At 37.1% G+C, this 27197-nt stretch overlaps 1 protein-coding gene across 1 annotated transcript in view; it reads left to right on the forward strand.

The window, feature by feature from the left end:
- ADAMTS6 (ADAM metallopeptidase with thrombospondin type 1 motif, 6) overlaps positions 1–27197 on the forward strand; it is a 176644-nt gene that overhangs the window by 51905 nt on the left and 97542 nt on the right. Inside the window, exons 5-7 of the mRNA XM_011930125.1 lie at positions 6129–6236; positions 16245–16390; positions 18533–18596. Of these exons, the coding sequence (XP_011785515.1) occupies positions 6129–6236; positions 16245–16390; positions 18533–18596 (318 nt within the window). The remainder of the gene's footprint in view (positions 1–6128; positions 6237–16244; positions 16391–18532; positions 18597–27197) is intronic.

A 27197-nucleotide genomic window follows, 5' to 3' on the forward strand; every position in this document is an offset into this window, starting at 1 on the left:
GCTTGAACCTGGGAATTGGAGGCTGCAGTGACCCGGAATTGCGCCCCTGTGGCCCACCCTGGGCAAAAAGGCGAAACCCCCTCCCAAAAAAAAAAAAAAGATATGGTGATGAAATGGTCCTAAAGCAGACAGAAAAAATATTGAAAGCAACAAGAGAGACTATAAACGTCCGGTGCGGTGGCTCATGCCTGTTATCCCAGTGTTTTGAGAGACTGAGGCAGGAAGATTCCTTGAGCAGAAGAGTTCAAGACCAGCTTGAGCAACATGGCAAAGCTCTGTGTCTACCAAAAAATACAAAAATTAGCTGAACATGGTGGCATGTGCTTGTAGTCCCAGCTACTTTGGGGGAATGAGGTGGAAGAATCACTTGAGCCTGGGAAGTCAAGGCTGCAGTGAGCAGTGTTCACACTACTACCCTTCAGCCTGGGCTACAGAGTGAGACCCTGTTTCAAAAAAACAAGACTGTAAAGAAGAAACAGCAGTTAGACTGACAAGTGACTTTTCATCAGCCTCCACAGAAGTCAAATGGCAATTAATTTTAACACCTTCAAATGCTAAGATAAGATAAATGTCAGCCTACTATATTCAATTTAAATATCATTAAAAATGAGAATATAGCCAGGCACGGTGGCTCAAGCCTGTAATCCCAGCACTTTGGGAGGCCAAGACGGTCGGATCACGAGGTCAGGAGATCGAGACCATCCTGGCTAACACGGTGAAACTCCGTCTCTACTAAAAAATACAAAAAAACTAGCCGGGTGAGGTGGCGGGCGCCTGTAGTCCCAGCTAGTCTGGAGGCTGAGGCAGGAGAATAGTGTGAACCGGGGAGGCAGAGCTTGCAGTGAGCTGAGATCCAGCCACTGCACTCCAGCCTGGGCGACAGAGCAAGACTCCGTCTCAAAAAAAAAAAAAAAAAAAAAAAAATGAGAATATAATTAAGATGTTCAGAAAAATAAGAAAAAGTGTCCCTTACTAAATTAACTGCTAATGGATGTATGTCAAAAAGAAAGAAATTGGATTCAGAAGATAGTGGCAAGATATAAAAAGAAATTGGCATTAAAAGCACTGGTAAACAAAACACACAGATACAGCTAAACAAACATTGATTATCAAGTGTTGGGCAATGGAAAAAATGCTCACCATCACTAATCATCAGGGAAATGCAAATTAAAACCACAGTGAGATACCACCTTACTCCTGCAAGAATTGCCATTATTAAAAAGTCGAACAATAGATGTTGGCATGGATGTGAGGCAAAGGGAACACTTAACACATTGCTGATGGAAATGTAAATTAGTACCTCAATGGAAAACATAAAGGAGATTCCTTAAAGAGTTAAAAGTAGGTCTGCCATTCAATCTAGCAATCTCACTACTGGGTATCTACCCAAAGGAAAATAAGTCATTATATGGAAAAGACTCTTGCACACGTATATTTATAGCAGCACAATTCACAATTGCAAAGATGTGGAACCAACCTAAGTGCCCATTGACTAATGAGTGGATAAAGAAACTGTGGTATATACATCTTGTGGAATACTACTTAGCCATTAAAAGATCAAATTATGTCTTTTGCGGCAACTTGGATGGAGCTGGAGGCCATTATTCTAAGTGAAGTAACACAGGAGTGGAAAACCAAACATTGTATGTTCTCACTTATAAGTGGGAGCTAAGCTATGAATATACAGAGGCATACAGAGTGATATAATGGACTTTAGAGACTCAAGGGGGAGGGTGGGAGGGGTCTAGAGATAAACTACACATTAGGTACAGTGTACACTGCTCCAGTGAGAGGTGCACTAAAATCTCAAAATTCACCACAATATAATTCATCCATGTAACAAAAAACCACTTGTACCCCAAGCGTTACTGAAATAAAAAATTTTTTAAAACGTCTTGGGCAGCGGGTCATTCAGAAACTTTCAGACTTTTGTAGGCAAGGAAAATTTCCTTCTAAAAACTAGCAGACAAGGATAGAGATGCCAATTCTTAATTTTGCCAGGAAGGAACATTTTGCAAAGCCTGCCATAAGCATACAGACCCTGCCCTTGGGAATTTTACAGTCTACTGTAACACCAATAAAACAAAAAGATTACAACTTAACAAATAAGGACAGTCCATTAAAATAAAAAAAAATTAGTTTTATGGGGAAAAAAAAAAAAACTGTCCAAGCTTGGTATGGTGGCTAACACCTGTAATCCCAACACTTTGGAAAGCCAAAGCAGGAGGATCTCTTGAGCCCAGGAGTTCGAGGTTGCAGTGAGACCTCAAAACTAAACAAGCACCTCTTCACATTGACATCATCCTTCTACTTTTGTCAAAGAATATTAAAAACTTTATCATAGAGCAATACCAATCCGTGCCATTTGGGCTACATGTCTGACTGTAACCTACCTTTTCCTCTGAAGTGCCTGTGAATTCTAAGTGATTATTATTTTTTTATAAAACCAACATAATACCTGGTGCATAGCAGATTCTTGATAAATATTCTTGAATGAGTTGGGAAAATACTATTACTTTTGTATTGCCAGGCATTCCTCCTAACTGATTAGAAGTTGACCCCATAATATTAGCGATTCCAATTCAAATTTCCAGTGTCATATAATGGAAATGTCCTTTAGTGGGGACTGTGGGTAACTTCTCTCTTTTTCCTTAAACTCAAGAGCAAGCACAAAGACCCGAATTTCCCCTACAGAGTCTTCCCAAAACAAAATTTAGGATTATCAAGGGGATTCTAACACGCAGGCGCTGATTTGTTAATTCACAGAGGTTATGAAACTAATCTTAATAAATCTTAACTTCTATCAGGATTCATGAGTATGTGAAAGAGAACTAGAGCTAAGCTGGTGGATAGTAAAAAAAAAAAAAAAAAGAGAGAGAGAGAAAAAGAAAATCATTCTTTCTCACTATACTTCAACACCTCCTATATTTTATTTAGGGAAATCTGCCTACTATGATGGTTGCCATGCAAATTCCCCAAGAGGCAAACAATTTCAGCATGCATTTAACTTCATTAGAGCCTGGAGCCTATGTTAGGCTGCTTATTCAGCAAGTAATGTGCATGTGCAAATGAAACTGACATACCTATGCAAATATATCATCCATGTTCTAGGATTTAGCAGTTTAGAGAAAGAAGTGTATTTCTGAAAGTGTGGAATTGATCTCAAGTTCATTCAGGAACTGTACTTCCTGTTTACTTTGTATGAAATGAAATTTTCTTTTTATCTTTCAAGAGATTATCCTTTTAAAAAAAAAGTAAAAAATCTTGGGAAACATTCCTAAATTGGCCATCAGTATCTTTCTTATTCAAGTTGAGATTCCAATTTCTAGAGCTATCTGAAAACTCTTCAGAGCCTTCTCCATGACTAGTTCTACATTTTGGGAGTGTTCCTCAACATAGAATTCCACTCCCATACTTTAAACAGTGATTTCTGAGAAGTTAATGCGGTAACGAAATTTGAATCCCCAAGAGTCCACCAAGGTAACAAAATGCATTAGAAGTGGGGATCTAGTTTTCAAAATGCATCATTCTCTAAAAGGTAAGAGGGCTCTATTGTGAACTTTGAGATTAAGGTTTTGAAAAAAGTATCTTAAGCACCTGCTGCTTTGGGTAGAGATTTTCAAGGCACTTTTGGAAAATAAAGTTTCTGTAACCCGACTAAATAGTGTGTTTTCCTGATAGATGCGATAAGTATTGTCCTTTTCAATAGTGGAACTTTCATTGCTAAGTTTCGTCTGAAGTAAACTTTAGGCTTCTTTTACCTTTGTCTAAAGTAAGAATGCAACCTAATAAAGATCACAAAAGATCAGGAGTATCATCTAGGACTGTGGATGAAATTTTGTTGTTGTTGAGGCGGAGTCTCGCTCTGTCGCCCCGGCTGGCGTGCAATGGCGTGATCTCGGCTCACTGCAAGTTCCGCCTCCCGGGTTCACGCCATTCTCCGGCCTCAGCCTCCCGAGTAGCTGGGACTACAGGCGGCTGCCACTATGCCTGGCTAATTTTCTTGCATTTTTATTAGAGACTGGGTTTCACTCTTAGCTAGGATGGTCTCGATCTCCTGACCTCGTGATCCGCCCGCCTCGGCCTTCCAAAGTGCTGGGATTACAGGCGTGAGCCACCGCGCCCGGCCTGAAATTTTTTCATAATCTATATTAATCTCTATTAATGCTTCTCTATTTTTACGGACACATTTTTCCTTGAATTTGGATAGATTTTTGATACATGGAGCAATATTTCAAAGCCCTTAAATGTTACTCCTACTGCTTTATAAATATTAAACTACAAGAAAATATTAAGAAATATAAACTAAAAAACCATATTCTTCTTCTTGTTTATTTTATTTTTATTCTTTCTTTCTCTTTCTTTTTCCTTTTTTTTTTTTTTTTTTTTTTTTTGACACAGAGCCTCATTCTGTCATCCAGGCTGGAGTGCAATGGTGCAATCACAGTTCACTGCAACCTCTTAACTCCTGGGCTCAAGCGATCTTCCCACCTCGACCTCCTAAATTCTGGGAATACAGGCATGAGCCACTGCGCCTGGCCCATGATCTTCTTTTCTAATGTTTTCTCTTTCTGTAGGCCACTAGTTCTCCAAATGGAGTTTAAACATTTTTAGGTATTGAAAAGCCTAATAGGACCAGGCACGGTGGCTCACGCCTGTAATCCCAGCACTTTGGGAGGCCAAGGGAGGCAGATCACGAGGTCAGGAGTTCAAGACCAGCCTGGCCAACATAGTGAAACCCTGTCTGTACTAAAAATACAAAAATTAGCTGGGCATGGTGGCGGGCGCCTGTAGTCCCAGCTACTTGAGAGGCTGAGGCAAGAGAATCCCTTGAACCCAGGAGGCAGAGGTTGCAGTGACACTGCACTCCAGCCTGGGTGATACAGCGAGTCTGTCTCAAAACAAAAACAAAAACAAAAAAACCCCTTAATAGACACTATATGTCTCCTCTCTGCCTGGTAGGAGGCACCCTAAAGAGTAATCCAAAGAGATCCCCTCAATTCGTTATACTCTGTGGGGCACTTCCATTTGTAGGACCAGTTAACTAGTGACATTGATATTTCATTGCCTTAATTCTGATTGGGTTTGTAACGTGAGTTCTTGTTTTGAAAGTTAAAAGATCAGTTGAGGAATAAAAGCAAAAGGATTAAATGTCATGTTAGTTTACTTTTGCATTTCAGATAATCATATTTTTATTATAAATATATATTATACTAGGTTGTTTTAGCGTAAATTAAAAACTTGTAACATTGGTAATGCTGCTAGTTGGTGATTATATTTTTAAAAAACTGAAAATTTGAGTATTTTCTTCAAAAGTAAGCTTTTTGGGGACTGTTGAAATGCGTTATATAGGAATAATATTGGACAGCTTGTTTTAAAATCTGATATGTTAATACGGTATTAACAAAAAAGTATTTTATATTGTCAATATTAGAATAAGTGTTGTAATTTTCCTATGCTGAGGTAGCATAATGGAAAATCATAAGAAAGGAAACAAGACAACTCCACACAGCATACCCAAAACATTCTATAAACAGCAGCGTTTCTTCAAAACCAAGTTTCTTTTTCATGGAGGTAGGCTATTTTGATGTACTGAAAATAACGTTGCTAGATTGTACTTAGGCATATATGAATGTTAAAAATTACTCCAAAATATACTTCAAAATTTAAAAAATTCCTACATTAAATTCCTATCCATTCCATGGTCTGTTTTCCTGTTTTAAAATGGTCTTCATTTGAATATTATGGTAGATCTAAGAAGTCATTTTCCTGGAATCTCTTTATTAGTAATTGGTAAGTTTGTATTATTATATATTTTTGAGTGTAAAAAACATATATTTCCTTTCTACATAGTCATTGTTTTCTCCCTACTCATCTATATTAATGAAATTTCTATACACTATTGTAAAAAGATCCTAACTAATATTAAAAGCTAAGATATACTTTATCTGCTAAAATAAGAATTATAAAGACAAATATTTAAATGGTACTGCAAGACGTTTCATAAAAACCTCCTCCAAAATCCTCATCTCTGATGCTTCAGCAGCAAAAGGTACCTAGGGTCTCTTTTATGGAAGAACTGGACATGACTCTATTTCTGATCAACTTGCTTTTGCCTTCTTTCCTAGGAAGTGTGTAGAGAGCTCTGGTGCCTCAGCAAAAGCAACCGCTGTGTCACCAACAGTATTCCAGCAGCTGAGGGGACACTGTGTCAAACTGGGAATATTGAAAAAGGGGTAAGCTCAATGATTTACTACCTGTTTGACATGTATACAAAAGTGATAAATTGCTGGTGCTGACATTCAACCACTAGAAAGTCTTATATATTCATTTAAAATCTACTTAAAAATAATTAATTCCTAGAACAATAGGTTAATTGTCATACCTTGGTAGCTGCAAACATGCATTATTTAGGAAATTACAGTTGGTAACTATCTTTTATGTCAGTTTCACATTTCTGTTGCTATATGTATGTTACATTTGTACCAAAAGCAATGCAACAGCAATCTTTTTGTTATGTAATATAGTCTGTTTACTTATATGACATAGTCTAGTTTTTCTGGTAAATAATTCCCCGGAAAATTATGCAACGCAGAAGTAGACTTTATAACTATAGTATTACTAAAGTCATTTTTTTTTTTTTTTTGAGACAGAGTCTCATTTGGTTGCTCAGGCTGTTGTGCAGTGGTGTGATCTCAGCTCACTGCAACTTCCGCCTCTGGGGCTCAAGCAATCCTCCCACCTCAGCCTCCTAAGTAGCTGGGACTACAGGTACACACCACCATGCCCAGCTAATTTTTGTATTTTTGGGTAGAGACGGAGTTTCGCCATGTTGCCCAGGCTGTTCTCAAACTCCTGGGCTCAAGCTATCTGCCCACCTCAGCCTCCCAAAGTGCTGGTACTATAGGCATGAGCCACCACACCCCGTTTAAAGTCACTTTTAGATTGCAGTATGAGAGAAGGGACTAGTAGAAAAATAATAATTAAATAATTAATTGACCATAGAAATTAGAGGAAATAATTTGTTTCATCAATCTAGTTTTCAAAAATATAATTATTAAGACTTGTTTAAACATGCTTGGCACAGTGGCCCACCCCTGCAGTCCCAGCTAAGTGGGAAGCTCAGGTGGGAGGATCACTCAAGCCTAGAAGTTCGAGTCCATCCTATGCAACAAAGTGAGAGACCCTGTCTCTAAAAAAAGAAGCAACAACAACAATTGTTGAAACGGATAGTAGCAGTTTGTGTACTACTCTTAAAATTTTCTAGGAATTGCTCTTTATGTAAATTTAAATTCTAGAGTTTATTTCTATAGACTGAATTTGTAATAACTATCACTGTCATCTGTTCTCAGTTCTGACTTCTTCCATGTTAGCTGGGTTAGTTTCAACAAGGATTACACTGAGTTTCAGCTTGCAATCTGATGTTTAAATAAAAAAGAATGAAAGCTTTTGGGCAGCTGTCACAGTTTATTAATCCTTGCTGATGGCTTCATTCAGGACCCATCACCTAGTGCCATGTTGATGGCTTTTCCATGCTAAGTTTGGAAATGTTGGTAAATTATGCGAAATATATAAATTGATAGGGTAATTTAAAAAGGATTTAGAATCTTTTTTAGATATTGTAAGTAGCCAATAAAAATACAAAGAAATTCATGCACTACCAAAAATTCCTTCTACTTTTTTTCACTGAAGTAATAGAAAATATTAGGAATTGCATTTTTGAAACAACAATCTATATTTATTTTGGAACCAATAATTCTTGTCAATTTACCTCAATCTCTACTTAGAAGAAATACACAACCATAAAGAGGGAGAGTCACAGGGAGAATCTGTTTCTTTATTTACCATTGATTTATTATTATTCTCGTGATCAAGTTCATGGTCCACAGTAAACCACTAGCAGTGGCTATCTGAGAACAAATAGCTCAGCTCCACCAATAAATTATACTGTAAATACACATTTAATACCAATCGTTTGTGCTTGATAGCAGGGCCCTCAAATGTCATATCTTATAGCATATATGTGCATATATATGGTAGAGATGATATATTTCTTGGAAATTACAATTTGAAGGATAACTAGAAATACTCTCAAACAATTTTAAAGCTAACAGTATTGAATTTAAATTGAATTTAAATTTCAATAAGCAAATAGAGGGGAAATGTAACTACTTCTTTTTCTTTTAAACAGAGTCTAGCTCTGTCACCAGGCTGGAGAGCAGTGGCACGATCTCGGCTCACTGCAACCTTCACCTCCCCGGTTTAAGCGATTCTCCTGTCTGAGTACCTGGGATTACAGGCACACACCACCATGCCCAGCTAATATTTGTATTTTTAGTACAGATGAGGTTTCACCACGTTGGCCAGGCTGGTCTCGATCTCCTGACCTCATGATCCGCCCACCATGGCTTCCCAAAGTGCTGGGATTACAGGTGTGAGCCATTGTGCCTGGCCAAATATAATTACTTCTAAGCACAAATAAGAATGATCACAAACAAGAGAAAGTGAATAAAATGGGGCAAAATATATTTGATTTCTAAAGATTCAAATTCTTAATCTAGGTTAGTCATCAACTTTTTGATCCATAAAGGAAGTCTATAGAATTCTAATATATATACATTTGAAAAAATGGAAATGCTGTGGTTTAAAAAACCCCTTGCCTGCCCTTTACCCTGTCTTTGGACCTTTGTCAGCTTCTAACATACCTCCAAAGCCATGGCCTCCATGAAAAACTATTTAAAAACCTTATAAGTATGGCAAAATTTATATGTCAAGGGGTCATTTATATTCATAATGTAAGAGTGTACTATCACAAGGCCAATATAGCGGATATCACTATCTAAAACTAATCTACAAAACAAATCTTTGTTGTTTTTCCAGAGACCTGGAAGATAGGTAAAGTTTTAGGAATAACACTAATAAGTCTTAAAAAGAATGAATAAATGAATGAAAAAAAATACAAATGCAGACTCCTAGAAAGGAAAAGGATAGAGTAGTAGATGGCCCTCAGAATAACCTTATCATTAACTTTGAACTTATGAAGAAGCTTTCAGAAAATTAAATCAGCCTGCATTTTTAAGAAAAAACAAACAAAAAACAACTAGACATGTGATCCAAACACTTCTTTATTTTTTATCTTTTACTAACTGTATTGACCATGTTATCTCTTGTATGAATTTTTGTTGTTAATTTTTGTTATTTTTTTCTCCTTAAGAAGGAAGCATATTTACTGTTGCCAAAAGGAGATTTTACCCTTAGGGCTATAATATTTGGAAAGTAAACCAGACCTCAGAATTTTGACCCAAAGCAAAACAGCCCTGCAAAGAGCTAGGGACAAAATAAAAGTGGAATTTTCAATTAATCTGGTCAACTTTCTGTGGTTAGTTTGTATACGTGCCATCTAAAAATAATTGACATCCCAGTAACAATAATGACAAAGATGATGAATATTTAAGAAGTACTTATGGCCGGGCATGGTGGTTTACGCCTACAATCCCAGCACTTTGGGAGGCTTAGGCGGACGGATCATCTTCGGTCAGGAGTTTGAGACTAGCCTGGCCAACATGGTGAAACCCTGTCTCTACTGAAAATACAAAAATTAGCCGGGCATGGTGGCAGGCACCTGTAGTCCCAGCTACTCAGGACACTGAGACAGGAGAATCACTTGAACCTAGGAGGTGGAGGTTGCAGTGAGCCAAGATTGCACTCCATTGCACTCTAGCCTGGGCAACAGAGCGAGACTCCGTCTCAAAAAAAAAAAAAAATGTACTTACACTATGCCTGGCACATATTGCTAAGTGCTTTACAATCATTCTTCTGTTTAATATTAAGAAAAAACCTATGAGGTAGGTACAGTTTTAACTCCATTTTACAGAGGAGAAAAATGAGACTTACTAGCCCCAAATTTCACAGTAATTTAATGGCATAGCTGATACTTCAGCCCAGGTCTTTCTAATTTCAGAGTTGAAATCTTTGCCTCTCTATACTGACTCTAATTTTACTTTATCTTCACATGAGAAATTTTGCAAAGTAAAAAAGCAATTTTTCATTGTCACAGGGATCAAGTGGGTCACTAAGCCTAATCTAGGTGGTGACAATGTATTTCACCCTTTAATACTAAATAGATTTTTCATTTTCTACCTGTAAACAGTATCTTGTTTTAGGAACCACAATAAGAAAACAATGTCAGTAGAACATTGAGCTAAGCATATATGATTGTGTGACAATTGGTAAAATAATGTATCTCTAAAATGAGAGACAACCAATTTCTATATATTTCATAGAGATATTATGAGGATAGAATTAGATAATATTTCAGTGAGCTTTTTGCGGGCCTCCTCAGAGGGAAGGTGCTAACATATTACTAATGAGTATCATCAATACTTTTTGTTATTATTTGCCAACCTTAGATGATGGTGGGCAGAAAATTCTTTGGCAGACTGCCTTAGCTGGCAGTAGAGAGTGTAAGCATGAGTTTGTGTGTTTCTGAGAAATGGATGAAATATTCACAACCTCTGATCTTAACTCTGAGTTTCAAAACTACTCTCACCAGAAGGAATAAGAAAGAACCTATACATGGTCTAGCCAGGAGAATAAAACCAAAGCTGCTCCTAGTTTTCTGAATAAATCTATTTTAAAAAGAGAGGGGGGTAGAAATACTGCTCAAGTGATAGCATAGACATATCCAAAGGATTGAATCCATGATGATCTCGTCAAACTCTGGCTGCAAAAGATACGGGATCCCTGCCCAGGGGCGCAGTTCCACAAATGTTCCATGTAAGTATGGGAACTGTTCCATGCACATTTAACAGATGGAGTAAGAAATATGGCCAAAAAATTAAAAACTGATCTTTGCGTGAGTCCTGGGGGGTCTGACATCGCTATTACAGCCATTGGATGTTCGCCTGAATAAGCCATTCAAGGATTGAATAAGAACCATATGGTCTGAATGGATGTGCTCAGGGACAGTAGCATTAACCAAAGGAGGAAATTTGATGAGCCCAGACGGTGCGCTGGTACTGTGTGTCCATGGGTTAGTCTCCTACAAATCAATTAATACAACTTTCAGCCAGAGAACTTTCCTTGGATACAGCATCAGCAATAGCTCTTTGGACAGGAATCAGAGCGATGCCATAATTAGTGAAATAGTAAATAAGGATTTAGATTGTAAAACCTTTGATAGTAGTGTTGGCATTGTTACTGAACAGGATATTAAGGATAATCAAAACCCAATCCTTGTAATCCCTGTTGGTGACCACAAAGAAGGCTTCAAATACTGGCTTATGGCCAATAGATTGATTTAATGATTCTGCAAGCCCCAGTTAGAGATATAGCCCCGCATTTGGGTTTACATGTAAGTGACATTGATTCCTAATATCTTTGCATAGGAAACATACAGCTGGATTAGGATAGGATTATTAAATGCCCTTCTAAAGCACTGGATATATAATAGGACATTTGCAGCCTTAGATCTTAATTTACTTAAGGTAGAATACAGTATGTTTTGACTGGGTCCCAAACTATAAACACAGGAAGTGAAGAAAGAATAGTTCTTCCAATTGCTGTAGAAATTTAAATAGTATGGGATGACAAATTCTGATTTAGAATTTGGGCTGAAATGTAGCTTTAGCATTCCTGCACCTGCACAGTGGAAAGATAAGGCTTTTAATAGTGCTGTGCTCCAACACTCAGCTCTTCTGACTTGGGAAGAATGTTCTATACTGAATCGCTAATATTACTTCCTGCAAAATCTTAGAATTTCCTTAGATGTCTCTTATTCCAGATGCTGCCTGGACCCAGTACTGGCTATTACAAGATACACCATAATCACATCTAAAAAAAAATTTTTTTCTAAATACTGCATATACTTATCTTGAAGTTTTCCTTTGTGGAAATGTGACAAATTTTCAAAGTTAAATTGTTTGATTTAAAATGTATCTTTCTTAAATGAAGTCCCCTGATGTAGATCATAGTATTTAGTAGTATAATAGCAAGATATGTTGTTTAATAATAAGTAGTGTTTCTAAAGAAGGCTCCTAAAGCCTGACTGGAATATGCCATCTTTCGAGATTGTGTTGAAAACATTTATTTAATTTAGAAGGAATAGGAAAAGCAATAATGAACAATATAAGATTTTATTCCTGGAAAAAAAAATATGATGGCTTAACTTCTTTCACCTTTATGACTGTGGTTAAACATACCCCAGTTAGCAAGAAGAAGGCCAAATTTATCCAATTTATGTGGATAATTTAGGCTAAAGTAACACGACTGTTATTTGGAATAATCCAAAATCACTAGATTGGATAACCTTTGAAAATGAAGATTAGAAATTTGTTTGCATCAACATATTTAACTTTTCTAGTTTAAAATGTGAAATAAAATTCTGGGTCTCTGTAAATAGAGCTTTTACAGGTTTGGTAACTTCAGGTAAAAGAAAGAATAAAAACAGATGGCACAACACTCAGAATCTCATTATTATGTACTTATAAGATTTATATACTCCAAGTTGCTTTATTTGGTGTAATCTAATTATTTTGCTCATGATTTACACACATTAAACTCTTAATTTATATTGATTAATGCAATCAGCTAGAAGAGTCTTTCAAATCACTTGATCCACATGAAGTTTCCATGGGCTTCTTAAAGCCATTTGGTTAAGTTAAATAAGTTTCTTCTCTTAAAATCATATACTGCATTGATGTTTACTACTACCAAAGGAGAAAAGTAGCTGTAATTGCCGGGCACGGTGGCTCAAGCCTGTAATCCCAGCACTTTGGGAGGCTGAGACGGGCGGATCACGAGGTCAGGAGATCGAGACCATCCTGGCTAACACGGTGAAACCCCGTCTCTACTAAAAATACAAAAAACCTAGCCGGGCGCGGTGGCGGGCGCCTGTAGTCCCAGCTACTCGGGAGGCTGAGGCAGGAGAATGGCGTAAACCCGGGAGGCGGAGCTTGCAGTGAGCTGAGATCCGGCCACTGTGCTCCAGCCTGGGCGACGGAGCGAGACTCCGTCTCAAAAAAAAGAAAAAAAAAAAAAAGAAAAGTAGCTGTAATTATAAAGAGATCCTTTTTTATAAATAACAAAGGAGGAAAACAAAACACAATAGAACACTTCTGCAGAGATAAAAATTAAACAAGTTGTTTGGTAGGTTTTTAACTTTTTTGAAGGTATGTATGCATTGAACTAATTTTAAAAGTTTTCCTAATCTAAACCATATTGGAATCAAGAACTAAAATTAGTTTCCATTTTATAGTTAAGGAAACAAAAGAGAAGAAAGAAAAGTGACTTGCTTTGGACCAAAGATATTGCTAGAACTGAAGTTTGTAACATGAAGTCCTACACAGACCAGTTGTTAACTTGTTAGCTAGTTAACTAAGTTGTTAACTAGTTTTAAATTAGAGACTAAACTTGTCAACCACTAGGTGACTGATACTTATATTATGAATTATTTACCCATTAATCTTTGTTACTTAACTTTCTGATGAAATTTCCTGTTATGATATAACTCCATGGGATAGATATAACCAAAGCATGAATTTATGCAACATAAGGCCTTTTAGCAAACTATTTATGAAATACTACTGCTGTGTAGACTGTAGTGATGAACACTGAGCAACATTTTACAAAGTGAATATTGTATTTATCTTTTACCTGAAGAATGACTTTAGTTCATGTGACTTTTCTTCCTGCCCTACATTTTGTGAGCATTCTAGAAATGTGTAATAATATTAATATACTTTGGAAACTACATCTTTAAGTATTCTTGTAGCTCTCACAATTCTACAATTCTTTTATCACCTGACAAATGAAAAAACCTGAATATTTTTTCTCTACAAATCATAGGTATATACAAAGAGGTCTGAAATAACATGTGTATCTACAGCTGTGTTTTAAAAAAAAATCTCTAGTATTATTTTGTATTTTATGTAGTTATAAAAATCCAGTAAAGCATATTATTCTTTAGTGTCTTCGAATACATAATCATACACCTCCAATGGATTTTTGTTTTTTTAACCACTAAAATTTTGTGTATATTTTAGACAGATAATCCCTTTTCTACTAGTATGTGATCTTGGGCAAGTCAACTCCTTTAGGTTCTGGTTTCCTCATCTGAAAAAATGAAGTGCTTAGGCCTTATGAATTCTAAAGTTCCTTTGAGCTTTAGATTCAACTCTGTGATTGTATAAAATAAATGTAAAATCGAGCTTTAACCTTATTTGAAATCAATAATGCTAAGTTTCCAATTTGAAAAAATAGGCATATTTTAAGATTTGAAGTTTCTGAAAGTGTCAGTTCTCATTAATTGCAGACAGGGGAAAGAAAAGCAGTTAATTGCTGGCCAGGACTATACTGCTCAGTTATTTGCATAGGAAAACTGGGTGCAGACATAAATATTTTCACACACAGTTACTTGTAGTAACAGAACCACAAAACTAGAGATTATTTGGCCAGATGCTGTATGAGGAACTGAATTCTTTAATTAGTTTAAATTCAAATAGCCACAAGTGACTCTTGAGGCTTTTACATTCAAAGGAGGAGAGACAAACAAAGAAATAATCTGATAAGTAAACAGGGCAATTTAAAGTAGTGTTAAGTGGTAAGAGGGAACTAAAGCAGTAGGACAGAATCACTATTACATGGGGCGAGGGATGCGGGGCAAGGTCTGGGAGCAGGAAAGGGTATTGAGGTATCATTTTAGAATAAGGATGGTCAAGGAAAGATCTCTCTGTTGAAATGACACTTGACCTGAGACTGAAAGATGAGAAGGCAGCAGTAGAAGGAATTGGGAACAAAGCATTACTAGAAGGACCAGTAAATTTAGATGATCTAAGGAGGAACAAGCTTAGTGTATGAAGGTGGAAATCCAATGTGTCTGGAGTAATCTGTGTAAGAGAGAGAATGGGGCTGAGGAAGGAGGCAGGGGCTAGATCACTAAATCTACTGTTTATCGCTGTCATGGAAGTAGGAAACCACTGAGGTTTTTTAAGCAAAAAGGTGACAGAATGTGATAACATGTTTTTAAAAGGTCTTTCTAAATGCTTTCTGGAAAATAGATTCTAGGAGAAAAAAGTAGCACAATGATCAGGTGTAAGAAGCCACTCCATTTGCCAGTTTGATCTAGAGTATAGCGATGAAGAAGGTGAAAAGTGAAAGAATTCCAGGGATATTCTGGAGATAAAACCAACAAAGCTTGGTGATAGAATTAGTATAATAAACTGATCACTTTCTAAGTACCATGTCATGATCCCTTTTCATTTTAATATAAGGTTGAATTTTTATTAAACAACCTAACATGGATGACATTTGTTCAACTTTGCTGATAACCATGTTCCTTACTGTTATTCATATAAACAAATGACTTTCATAGTATCATTATTTTGATTTGTCAAAGTTTGATAATTTGAAAAAATGCATCAATAAAAGTCTACAAATGCTTAGTTTAAAAAAGACTTTCATTTTGCCATATTCTGCAAATAAGATTTATCATGCTAGAGTTATGAGCTGATTTTGTGATGTCTGTGTCTCGATAAATTATTCCTGGCTTTCTACTTAGGTGCAGTATGTGTGGTTTATTGCAGAGAGTAGAGCTGAGCAGAATTCCAGTACATATGTTCATGTGGGGGCCATACACATTGCTAGTCGGTGTACATAAGGGTTTTTTTGTACCCAGTCCCTAATGTCTTGGCATTACTTTTATTATGTCTGCAGTGCTCATGTAGATGAAATGCCACAACACATTCTTTTACTATTGTAGCCTCAACCAGCCTTTTTTTTTTTTTTTTTTTTTTAAGAAAGAGCAATTACCATCATAAAAATTCCTTACTGGGGAACTTTCCATATTGCGTTATCATTCCATGCGTCCAATAATAGTGGAATATAAAGAAAAATTTTAAAGGAAATACTAAAATATCTAAAAAAGACTTTGAGGTCTATAGCTAGGTCTATAATGAGAAACACTAAAAGTCTAGAGGAATAGAAACAAGGGAAAAGAAGCAATGTGACTTTTTTTTTAGGACTCCCAATACTTGTTAGGGGCTTGTAAATCATGGCCTAGCTAAGATCATTTGCAAGTCACATGAACCTTCACCAATGTCTGAACACAGTTAGAGAACGATCTGTCTGTTATCTATTGGGAGATTGCTAATGCCTATAATTGGTCAGTACCTGACCCTTATGTATTTCTGTCCTGATAGCTCTATCTGCCTAAAAGCTAATTCTGTGTTTTCTGTGAAATCTTGCAGTGGTGTTATCAGGGAGATTGTGTTCCTTTTGGCACTTGGCCCCAGAGCATAGATGGGGGCTGGGGTCCCTGGTCACTATGGGGAGAGTGCAGCAGGACCTGCGGGGGAGGCGTCTCCTCATCCCTAAGACACTGTGACAGTCCAGCGTAAGTAGCTAAAGTAAGCCGGAGCCAACAAAAAGACACAGTTGGAAATGATTCAAAGCTGTGGTTTCACATGTTATCTGTAAAAACGTTTCACTAGTGAGCCAAGTACTTGTCTTCAGAACAAGCCATAGGCACAGGAAAGTGGAGGAGCTTTGTTAGACAGACTTTCTTTTTCTTCCTTTCCCCTTATTGGGTAACTAAAAATAAAATGTAAAAAATAGAAAGTATTGTATATCTGTCCCAGATAAGCCAGACTTTTAATCTAATAATAATCAGATAGATTTCCTCCTCCAAAAACTACTGAATTATGGATGAATCCAAATCTGGTCTTAGCTCCATTACTATTATTCCCAGGAAACCTAAGGTCTTTTCACATGTCACATAAAATTATTACTGCTACATTAGTATTAAAAGGACCAATGAGAGCACTTCAAGGGTTGAAATGCCTTGATTCGCATCACAAATCACAATGAAAAGAATACTGCCCATGTGTTAAAATAGTTTCCATTCATATGCCCCCATTAATCATCTTCCGGAGCTGCCACCACTTTTCTCCCCATGACTGTTTTATGCAGGTCAGACTGCTCCTCTCCCACCACTCTTTTCTCAAGCCCGAGTCCCCCTGGCGCAAGGCCAGTGCCATCAGTATTCTTTGCTAGCTCTGTTGCTTCTCCCTCCTACCAGTGCTTCATGCCCATTACAGGTGGACGGTTCCTCTGGTTGTATTTTCTTGTCCTCCCTGAGACTAAACCGTTCTTTGGCTGCCACATGTCAAGTGCCCATTTTTGTCTAGAACGCTGGTTGAGGACCTTCTTTCCCAGCTAGTATTCGAAGGAGAATAATGTTATGATAATGCTTTTCCTTTTTTTTTTCTCCTGAGATAAAAGATGGTCTATTTTTATTTTTTGTTTTTCTCCATTTTTAACTCAGGATCCCTCTCTTTGGTTCCTGTCTCCAACTGTCTTTTCTTTTACTCTTTTTAGCTTGTTTTGCTTTATATTAGTTCTGTGTTTCCATTCTGCCACTTCCTATCAGTTATTCCCCTCTTGCTAAACAGAGCTTCTTGTTACCCATTCATAAACCAGTCATGCTACCACCATTCCCACTATCTTGTTTTTGTCTGACCAACCCATTTCTCCCAACCTGGTTCAAGCTGAGCCATTTCCCTTCCTTACTTAGAGTCAGCATTCACTGGCATTCAAAATATATTCAAAGGTAGCTTTAATGATCCCATTGATACCAGTGAGCCAAAATTATAATTTAGACTTGATCTTTTTTTAAAAATTACAGAATAACTAACCTAAGTTCAACTGAAAGCTGCTATAAATTAATAAAAGTATTAAAAACCCTGTGATAAATAATATACGCAGACACTTAAGGGAAAAAACTGGACCTCTTTTAAAAGAAGAAATTAGTTGTTTTTATCACTCAATGGTAGTATGCCCAAATAATAGCAATGGTTTTCCCTAATGTTAAATCCTTTAAAGATAACTTATATGGTCAAATATGTGATGTCTTACTGTTTCATTAATTTTGGTGAAATATAAAATATTTAGTATTTATATAATGCAAAGCCATCTGATTTTTAGATTTAAATTTTTCAACTTCATGGACTATTTTGAAATGAGATGGAAATTTGTTTTTGCATTATTCACTTTGAATGAAAGCTATTTCCAGGGAGTTATTTCATGTTTCCTTGCTTCCTGTCTGGAGTAAAAACAAACTTTCCATTTCCTAGTTGGTAAACATGTAGCATCAGATTATGGATTTTGTTGAATGTGATTTAAATATCTTTTCATTATAAATAAGTTATTTTTACTATGATAATTAGAAAGTATATTGATTCAATTGATTTTCTTGAGAATGTAAATCATGACAATTAAGAATCTTATAAATTACTAGTAAATTAATACAAAATTAATAGTACTATTAATACAAATTAATAATAAATTGCCTTAATTTTTATGTTCAACAACCATAATTATTGCTAACAATCACCAGCATGATTACTTTAATAATTAAAACATGTCAAATGATACAGTTTTTTAAAGTAAACTTTAGTATGTTTTCATCAAGTAATATATATACTCTTTGTATGGATGGATGTATTATATTCACATTTTAAACAAAATGTTTTTTCAGACCTTCAGGAGGTGGAAAATATTGCCTTGGGGAAAGGAAACGGTATCGCTCCTGTAACACAGATGTAAGTAAACCAAACTCTGCTATGAAAACTTAGCTTACTCTTTCCCTAGAGTAGGGAAATTTTTTAAATTTTAAACTATTTGATAAGAAATCCATGTGTGTGAAGGTCACATTAATTTTCTAAATTGTTAATAATCAATGGAGCTGGCCTCAGCTCCATCAATTCCATTAACAAGGGTCAAGGGGGAGCTCCAGCACTGGGAACAAGTATATTCTTCCCCAACAGATATCAAGAGAGGCCCACATACTCTGAACTGCCCTGTCCCACACACTCACAACTTCTACACCACTATCTTTCCTGACTCCACAGAATTAATCTTATTATGCCCTTTATTCAATTTTATGTTTGCCACTGCAAGAAGCCCCGGACTCCTACATCATCCCTCATCCAATAGACAAGATGCTGTATATTTCCTCTTCTGTTCTGTTTTCTATCCCTGCCCAACTACTGAAACTTCTCCTGTACCTTCAGGAATTCAAAACCCCTAATAATCACTTCTCTGAATTTTCCTTCCTTTTACCTTCTTACTTTAATGGAAACTAGCTCTTCCTCTGAAGATAATGCTTCTCCGATAGTCTTCAAACTGGTAGGCTTTTGTTTTCTCTCTTAGCCCTTGAATGACTGAGCCTGAAAGTGGATTGACAATGTTTATATCTCATTACTCCTCCAGATCACTCTTCCTTCCCCTATCTAAAAACCACAGCTTTTAATTAATGTCATTAGACTGTTAATATTTTCATGCTCTCCACCTCTACTTCTGTCTTAATTCTTGGTGATTTTATAAATATGGAGATGATTGTCCTAACATCTTCTCTTCTGAATTTTTTCATAAACACACAAACATGCTCCTGTCTGTAAACAAACAAACCAAAAAACCATGCTAGTTATTTTCCTATTGCTTTGTTTCCCATTGAAACAAAATTTCTCAAAAGATTTGTCTATACTTACTGAATCCATTTCCTCTCTTCACATTTTTTTTTTCTAAAATGGCTCCTATCAGGTTTTTGCCTTGATCATTCTATGGAAATGCTCTTGTTAAGTCACAGATGATTTCCATGCTGTTAAATCTAATAGTCAATTCTGAGTCTTCAGCTTACTACTTCACTTTCAGTAGGCTTCCAGGAAACTACATTGTAGTTGTTATTTTACATTAATGCTTACTCCTCTTCCTCCTTCACTGGTTCCTACTCTTTATTTTATTTTTATTTTTTTGAGACAAGAGTCTTACTCTGTCGGCCAGGCTGGAGTGCAGTGGCACCATCTTGGCTCACTGTAACCTCTGTCTCCCGGACTCAAGCAATTCTCCTGCCTCAGCCTCCCGAGTAGCTGGGATTACAGGCATGTGCCACCACGCCTGGCATATAGTTGACAGCATATATATATACTTTTTAGTAGAGACTGGGTTTTCACCATGTTGGCCAGGCTGGTCTCGAACTCCTGACCTCAGGTGATCCACCTGCTTCGGCCTCCAAAGTGCTGAGATTACAGGCATGAGCCATTGTGCCGGGCTAGTTCCTACTCTTTACTCTGACCTCAATGTTAGAGTACCCAGGAGTTAGTCGGTGGCCTGTGTCTCTGCTCTCACCAATACTCCTTTCTTTGGTTATCTTATCTGGTTCCATTGCTTTTGTACCATTTATTTGCCATTTGACCCAAAAATTTATATCTTCAGCGTGTACTTCTTTCATGAATTCTAGGTTCATATCTTACTATTTGAGTAGACTTTTAATGGACATCTAATGTTTAACATGTCCAACTGGTATCCCCAAAACATTTTCTCCACTCGTTCTTCCAGCAGGTTTTCCCATCTCAGATGTCAACTCCATTTGGCTTACACCAAAAATCCTGGAGTCTTTCTTGACACCTTTTTCTGTCTCATAGTTTATATCCAATTCCTCAGGAAATCCCATTAGTTTTGCCTTCAAAGTATATGGTGGGTGCTTCTTAACTTCACTACTGCTGCTGTGGTCTAAGTTCCTGTTATCTTTCATTACTCTAATAGCCTTTTATGAGGATTCCCCTTTACTAGCCAGTCCTCAATATAGGAGGCAGAGTGAGTCAGATTATCTTTTACTCAAAACCCCTCAGTGGCTCCCCATTTTACTTAAATCCAAAGTCGTTACAACAACCTGCAAGGTCTACACAATCTGGCTTTCATTACTTCTCTGAACTCATCTCCTACTATTTTCTTTATCATTGTCTCTACTGCAGCAACATAGGCCTCCTTCCTTGAACATGTCAGACATGCTCCTACCTTCGGGCTTTTACAGTAACTGTTCCCTTTGCCTTGTGTACTCTTCTCCCAAAATATCTATGTGGTTAACTCTCTCACCTCATCACCTTTACTCAACTGTCACATTTTCAATGACACCATTCTGAATACTGAATTTAAAATTGCAGCCCTCTCCACTCCATACAACTTTAGGACTCCTAATCTTCCTTACCCTACTCTATTTTCTGCCCTTCTATCACCTATATAATTGATTTGTCATATTTAATTCTATTAAAATTGTATTTTGGAGTATTTTGGAATAATTACATGTAACTTCAATTATGATGATCTTTTAGAGTTACCAGCATTATTTATTCATTTGTTTAAAAAATAATTGAATGCCTGTTGTATATTAGACCATGCTTGGGTGGAAAAGACAATCTCTGCCCTCAAAGAGCTTATAAATTTATTGGGAAATCACTTAGGTACAGAAAATTATGATACAGAGTGATAAGTGATATAATGGGATTAGTATGGGATGCTATAAAAGTGCATAGAATGGCACTTAACCTAATTAGGGACTTAAGGACTTTGTCCCACAGGAAGCTAGAGACATGAAGGGCAAATCTAAGGTGACCAGGAAAAAGTGACAATGAGAGCATCTTAGACAGAAGGAAAATTAAGTGCAAAGCCTGAGGGTTAAGAAGTGTGATCTTTATCTTGGGACATTAAGAAACTATTGAAAGAGCCTCAGATTGATGCTTTAGATGAGAATGGATTTGTGAAAGACAAGATTACAACAGAACAATAAATCAAGAAAAATGTAGGGATATTGGTAAGAATGATTGAAGTGCTGAGCCATGGGCTCCATGCCAGGAGTAACAGTGGAGTCTAAAGAGGGCTAACAGGGAATAAATTAAGGACCTAACTTAAAAAGCCATAAAAATTAAAGAACCAGAGTGGTAGGAAATACAGGGTGAGAGAGATAGAAGGTAAGGAGATCAGAGAATGACATGTATTTCAATTAAAGATATGACAAGTGAGAATATTCTCAATGATGACAAATTGACAAATCTGGAATGTGGCCATGAGAGTGTGTGCCTAACCTGACTGGGGGTAAAGGAGTTCAAAGAACTTAAGTCTTGAAGAGGATGACCTTTAACATAGGGATGTGAAAGTCACTTAGGATGCTACTGGAACTCAGAATATATGTTCATACTGTGAACAGGCTATCAGACTCCTTAATAAATGAGAGAGCGAGGCACAGTGGCTCAGGCCTATAATTCCAACACTTTGGGAGACTGAGGCAGGCAGATCTCTTGAGTCCAGGAGTTCAAGACCAGCCTGGGCAACATGGTGAAAACTTTTCTTAAGCAAAAAAAGAGAGAGACCAAAAGTGACCCTTATTTATTAAGCCAGATAGGGGTGAAGCCAGATAGTGATTTGGATGATATGAATCTCAGAAGAATGGAAGTTTTATGTAAGGGTAGAAGAACTGAATACCTATCTACAGTATGTCACACTTTTAGGTAGGAGTGAGAAAATCAAACCCTCCTCTCAATTTCCAACTCATTCCATTATTGTATAATCGCAGGGTTGGCCATACATTTAGGCCCTAATAATATATGTATTATATACTGTAATGTGAATAATGGTAACAGGAAAAAAGTGCCAAACATCTCAGCTTGTTGCATTTTATTCATGAGTTACGTGTTAGATGTTCAGATTGTAGAACTTACTATTGGTGGGTTGAGATTTCTATTACTATCTTTGTCTTCTGTTTCATCTTTCAGCAAATTATAAGGAGATACAGTAAACATAACTATATTATGGATACATAAATATTTGTTCTTCATTAATATTGACTCTACTAGCTCAGAACTTGAGGCAATTCTGCTGTCATACTAAAATATATTTTCATGCTATCCAAGTTAATAAAGTTGTCTGAATGCAATTTTGTTTAAGCTGGGGCTTACTTTAATGTAATCTAATATATAAAAATTTCCCAAATACCTCATCTACACTAGCACTGTCCGACGGAACTTTCTTCAATGATGAAAATATTCTATGTGTGCACTGTCCAGCCCAATAGCTACTAGCCAAATTAGCTATTAAGAACTTGAAATGTTGCTAGTGCAGCTGAAGAACAGAAATTCTGAGTTTAATTAATTTTAATTTGAACAGCCCCATGTGGCTGGTGGCAACCATATAGGACAGTACAGAGCTCGACAGTCTAGCTGTGCAACAGAAAAATTCTTGTTACAAAGAAGATTGTAAATTTTATGCGTAAAATTCTCAAAACAGATCACTCTTAGCTCATAAAGAGTTCACGCCTGTAATACCAGCTACTCAGGAGGTTGAGGTCGGAGTATCACTTGAGCCCAGGAGTTTGAGGCTGCAGTGAGCTATGATCGTACCACCACACTACAGCCTGGGTGACAGTGAGACCCTGACTCAAAATAAATAAATTTTAAAAATTAAATTAAAAAATAAACAAAAACATAAATAAATGTAGAGAGACTTCCATTTTTGGTCATGACAGACTAGGTTATTCTGACAAAATTTTTTTTAATTACTCAGTAAGATTTTTTTATCATTTAAAAATTAGCAAGCAACTGACAAGATAGCAAAGGGGATGTCAGGAGGTCAAATTCTGTGAGAAAGGGGAACATAAAAAGATAAGTAGAGCATCCAAGCACCTAAAGTACTTCTGCCCTGACGATATTGAGAGGAAGAGAAAAGATAAACTGCTCCAGTGTCGTTTTCTTAAGTATTACGAAAGTTGTTCCCAGATCTCCTTCCCTGCTCCTCAGCAAATTTTTTTCAGGTTTTCAAACATCATATGCTCTCAGTCATAAGTGGGAGCTAAGCTATGAGGATGCAAAGGCATAAGAATGATGCAATGGACTTTGGGGGCTCGGGGGAAAGGGTGGGAGGGGAGTGAGGGATAAAATACTACACATTGGGTGCAGTGTCCACTGTAGAATCTCAGAAATCATCACTAAAGAACTTACGCATGTAACCAAACACCACCTGTTCCCCAAAAACCGATAGAAATAAAAAAATTAAAATTTATTTAAAAATTTCCTCAGGTTTTATTTGCCAGGAGGTCGTTGTGGCCACCCTTAAAGCAACCATTGACAAAAGGAAGGAGATTACCAGAACTGGTTTAGATTAATAGTGATTTGCCCCTAAAATGGGGTTAGGGTCACCTTTCCTGAGAGACAGATTCCTAAGCAAAATATTGAACTTCTGTTAGCAAGAAAGCAGAGAGTAATGGATGTTGGGTAAGCCACAGGTGTCTATCTCAGAGCTATTTTAATTTCTATCTTTACTAGTAAAAGTAGTAGCCACAGAAGTAGTGGTAGTAGTAGGAGCAACTGCTGCTGACATTTACTGAGCACTACTATGTACCAAACATATTATTGTAATCATATTCTCCTCCCATACTGATAGAAGTTCTCCTCTTTCTTGTCAGTAGTGAGTTGGTTTGGTGGAGTATTTTATATTTCCATTCTTTCAACATAAATCTAGAAGAACTATAATATAAAGTTTTGATATAGTTTGCTCTGTTACAAGCTTGCTTCTGCAACACAAATTATCTTATATTTGATTGTTATTTTGTGATATTAAATAATATAGCAGCGAGAGTCAAACAACATCAGCATAGCTGAGGGACAAAGGAAAATTGTACTGCACATGATGACTATTCACTCCACATTCTTTTTGCTCAAAACGTTTGGCCACATGCAGCATCATAGGAGCTTTATTGTGTGTTTCTGCCAGTTCTTCCCACACTGGCCTCCTGTTTCTCTAACTCAGCAGTCTCAACTGATAAGCCTTCCTTATTTTTTCAAGTTTTTAAAGAGATAGTATCTTACATTTACTCCAGTATTTCTTTGCTAGGAATTTGCCATGTGTTTAAAATATTGTGCTAGTATTTTATTAGAATTTTTTCTTTTTGTTTTAATGCCCTGTCTTTGAATCGTCTGCTTCTAACCCAATTTTTCCCATATGCCTGCTAAGTGTGCAATTTTACAGAAAGAGATTTTTCATGAAGGCGTGTGTCATATTAGAGCAGAAGTGTCTACATTTTAAAAATCTATTCTAAGAGCTTCTATTATATAACCTATAGAATTTAATAATAAAGTATAAAAGGTGAGGTGATCGGAGTTAAGACTGAATAATGTGGCTAGGTGTGTTGGCTGGCTCCTGTAATCCCAGCACTTTGGGAGGCCAAGGTGAGCGGGTCACTTGAGGTCAGGAGTTCGAGACCAGCCTGGGCAACATGGCGAAATCCCTTTTCTACAAAAAATACAAAAATTAGCTGGGCATGTGCCTGTAGTCCTAGCTACTTGGGAGGCTGATGTGGGAGGATCACTTGAGCCCAGGAAGTGGAGGTTATAGTGAGCCAAGATTGCATCACTGTACCCCGGGCTGGCGACAGAGCGAGATCCTGTCTCAAAAAAAAAAAAAAAAAGATTGAGTAATGTAAGCAAAAGTTTAGTGTTTTCCAGTTAACAAAAAATAGATGTTACTCTTGAAACAGTATGGTATTATATCTGTGTTCTTTAAGTTAACTTTGATGCTTTTTCTAAATGTATAATAGTTTAAATGTTCTTTTTTCCAATGATGCCCAGGTGTCTGTTATGTGTGAGCCACCCCAATTTAAAGGATTTAAAAGAATATACCTTTCTTTTATCAAACTAGCTTCCTGCCTTAGTACCTATTTTACATAATTTAATACTACACCTATCACGTTGAATGGTCTTATAAATAAGATTTGAAAGAAAACTTTCCAATTAGTTAAAATTAATTTGACAGTCAAGGACTAGATAACAATACATAAGCGTTTTTGGCTTGGTCATTTGCAATTCCAAAACTTTTCTTGAAACTTAATTAGAAGTAATACAAAGAGTAAGTTAAAATAATCCTGGAAGAATTTTCTAATCAGTGCTCAAAAAAATAAGATAACGTCAGATAGTCAAACAGCTGGAGAACCAGAGTTCTTTATTTATTGCCATGAATCTTTGAGACTTGCTGTATGTTTTCTAAAGTATGCTCAAAGTGTAAGTTAAAATAGAAAATAGAAAATTGGCTGGGTGCCATGGCTCACGCCTGTAATCAATTCCAACACTTTGGGAGGCAGGGGCAGGTGGATTGCTTGAGCTCAGAAATTTGAGACCAGCCTGGGCAACATGGCAAGAGCCCATCTCTACAAAAAATACAGAAATTAGCTGGGCATGATGGTGCATACCTGTAGTCCCAGCTACTTGGGAGGCTGAAATGGGAGGATCACCTGAGCCCGGGAGGTTGAGGCTACAGTAAGCTGAGATGCTCACTACCCTCCAGCCTGGGTGACAGAGACCCTGTCTCAACAAATAAAAAAATAGAAAAAAAGAAACAGAAAAGAAAATAGAAAATCCAGAATATTAGGCTGGTTCAACTGTGTTTGATAGATTTTACCTGAATTCCTTTTAGGACCTTGCAACCCATTCTACATAGCCCGTGTAATATAGTAGTCTTGATCCTCTCATTTCTGTGGTTGAGTAGTTGGTACTATGGTTTACTGCATGGTTCTCATGGTTTTACATATAATAATAATAATTGTTATTAGTTGTAACTCTCTGATTAGAGTTGTTAGCTTATAGCACTACATTAAAATAAAAACTAAAAAAAAATACATTAGAAGATTAGAGGAAAAGGAAAATAATATAAATATATATAATTTAACATACATATAAAATTGGCCGGGCGCAATGGCTCACGCCTGTAATCCAGCATTTGGGAGGCCAAGGCAGGTGAATCACCACGTCAGGAGTTCAAGTCTAACCTGGCCAAGATGGTGAGACCCCATCTCTACTAAAAATACAAAAAATTAGCCGGGCTTGGTTGTGGGCGCCTGTAATCCCAGCTACTCGGGAGACTGAGGCAGGAGAATGGCGTGAACCCAGGAGGCAGAGGTTGCAGTGAGCCGAGATCATGCCACTGCACTCCAGCCTGGGCATCTCAAAAAAAAAAAAAAATGGGTCACAAATTTTGCTCCGAGCTTCCTAGTAACCCAAGTAGAGAGACAAACTTTATCAGTTCTAAGATTCATAATGTCTTGTGGCAATGACAAAAGGACATACATCCACAACCAAAAAGGAATACTTTATTATTTTGAAGCTTTGATATTCCTCCCATGTGGAGCCCTACACTGGTGAGTCAGATTGAAACATACAAGGCTCGGCCGGGCGCGGTGGCTCAAGCCTGTAATCCCAGCACTTTGGGAGGCCGAGACGGGTAGGTCACGAGGTCAGGAGATCGAGACCATCCTGGCTAACACGGTGAAACCCCGTCTCTACTAAAAATACAAAAACTAGCCCGGCGAGGTGGCGGGTGCCTGT

This window comes from Colobus angolensis, unplaced genomic scaffold, assembly GCF_000951035.1.
Source record: "Colobus angolensis palliatus isolate OR3802 unplaced genomic scaffold, Cang.pa_1.0 Scaffold84, whole genome shotgun sequence".
Lineage (NCBI taxonomy): Eukaryota > Metazoa > Chordata > Mammalia > Primates > Cercopithecidae > Colobus > Colobus angolensis.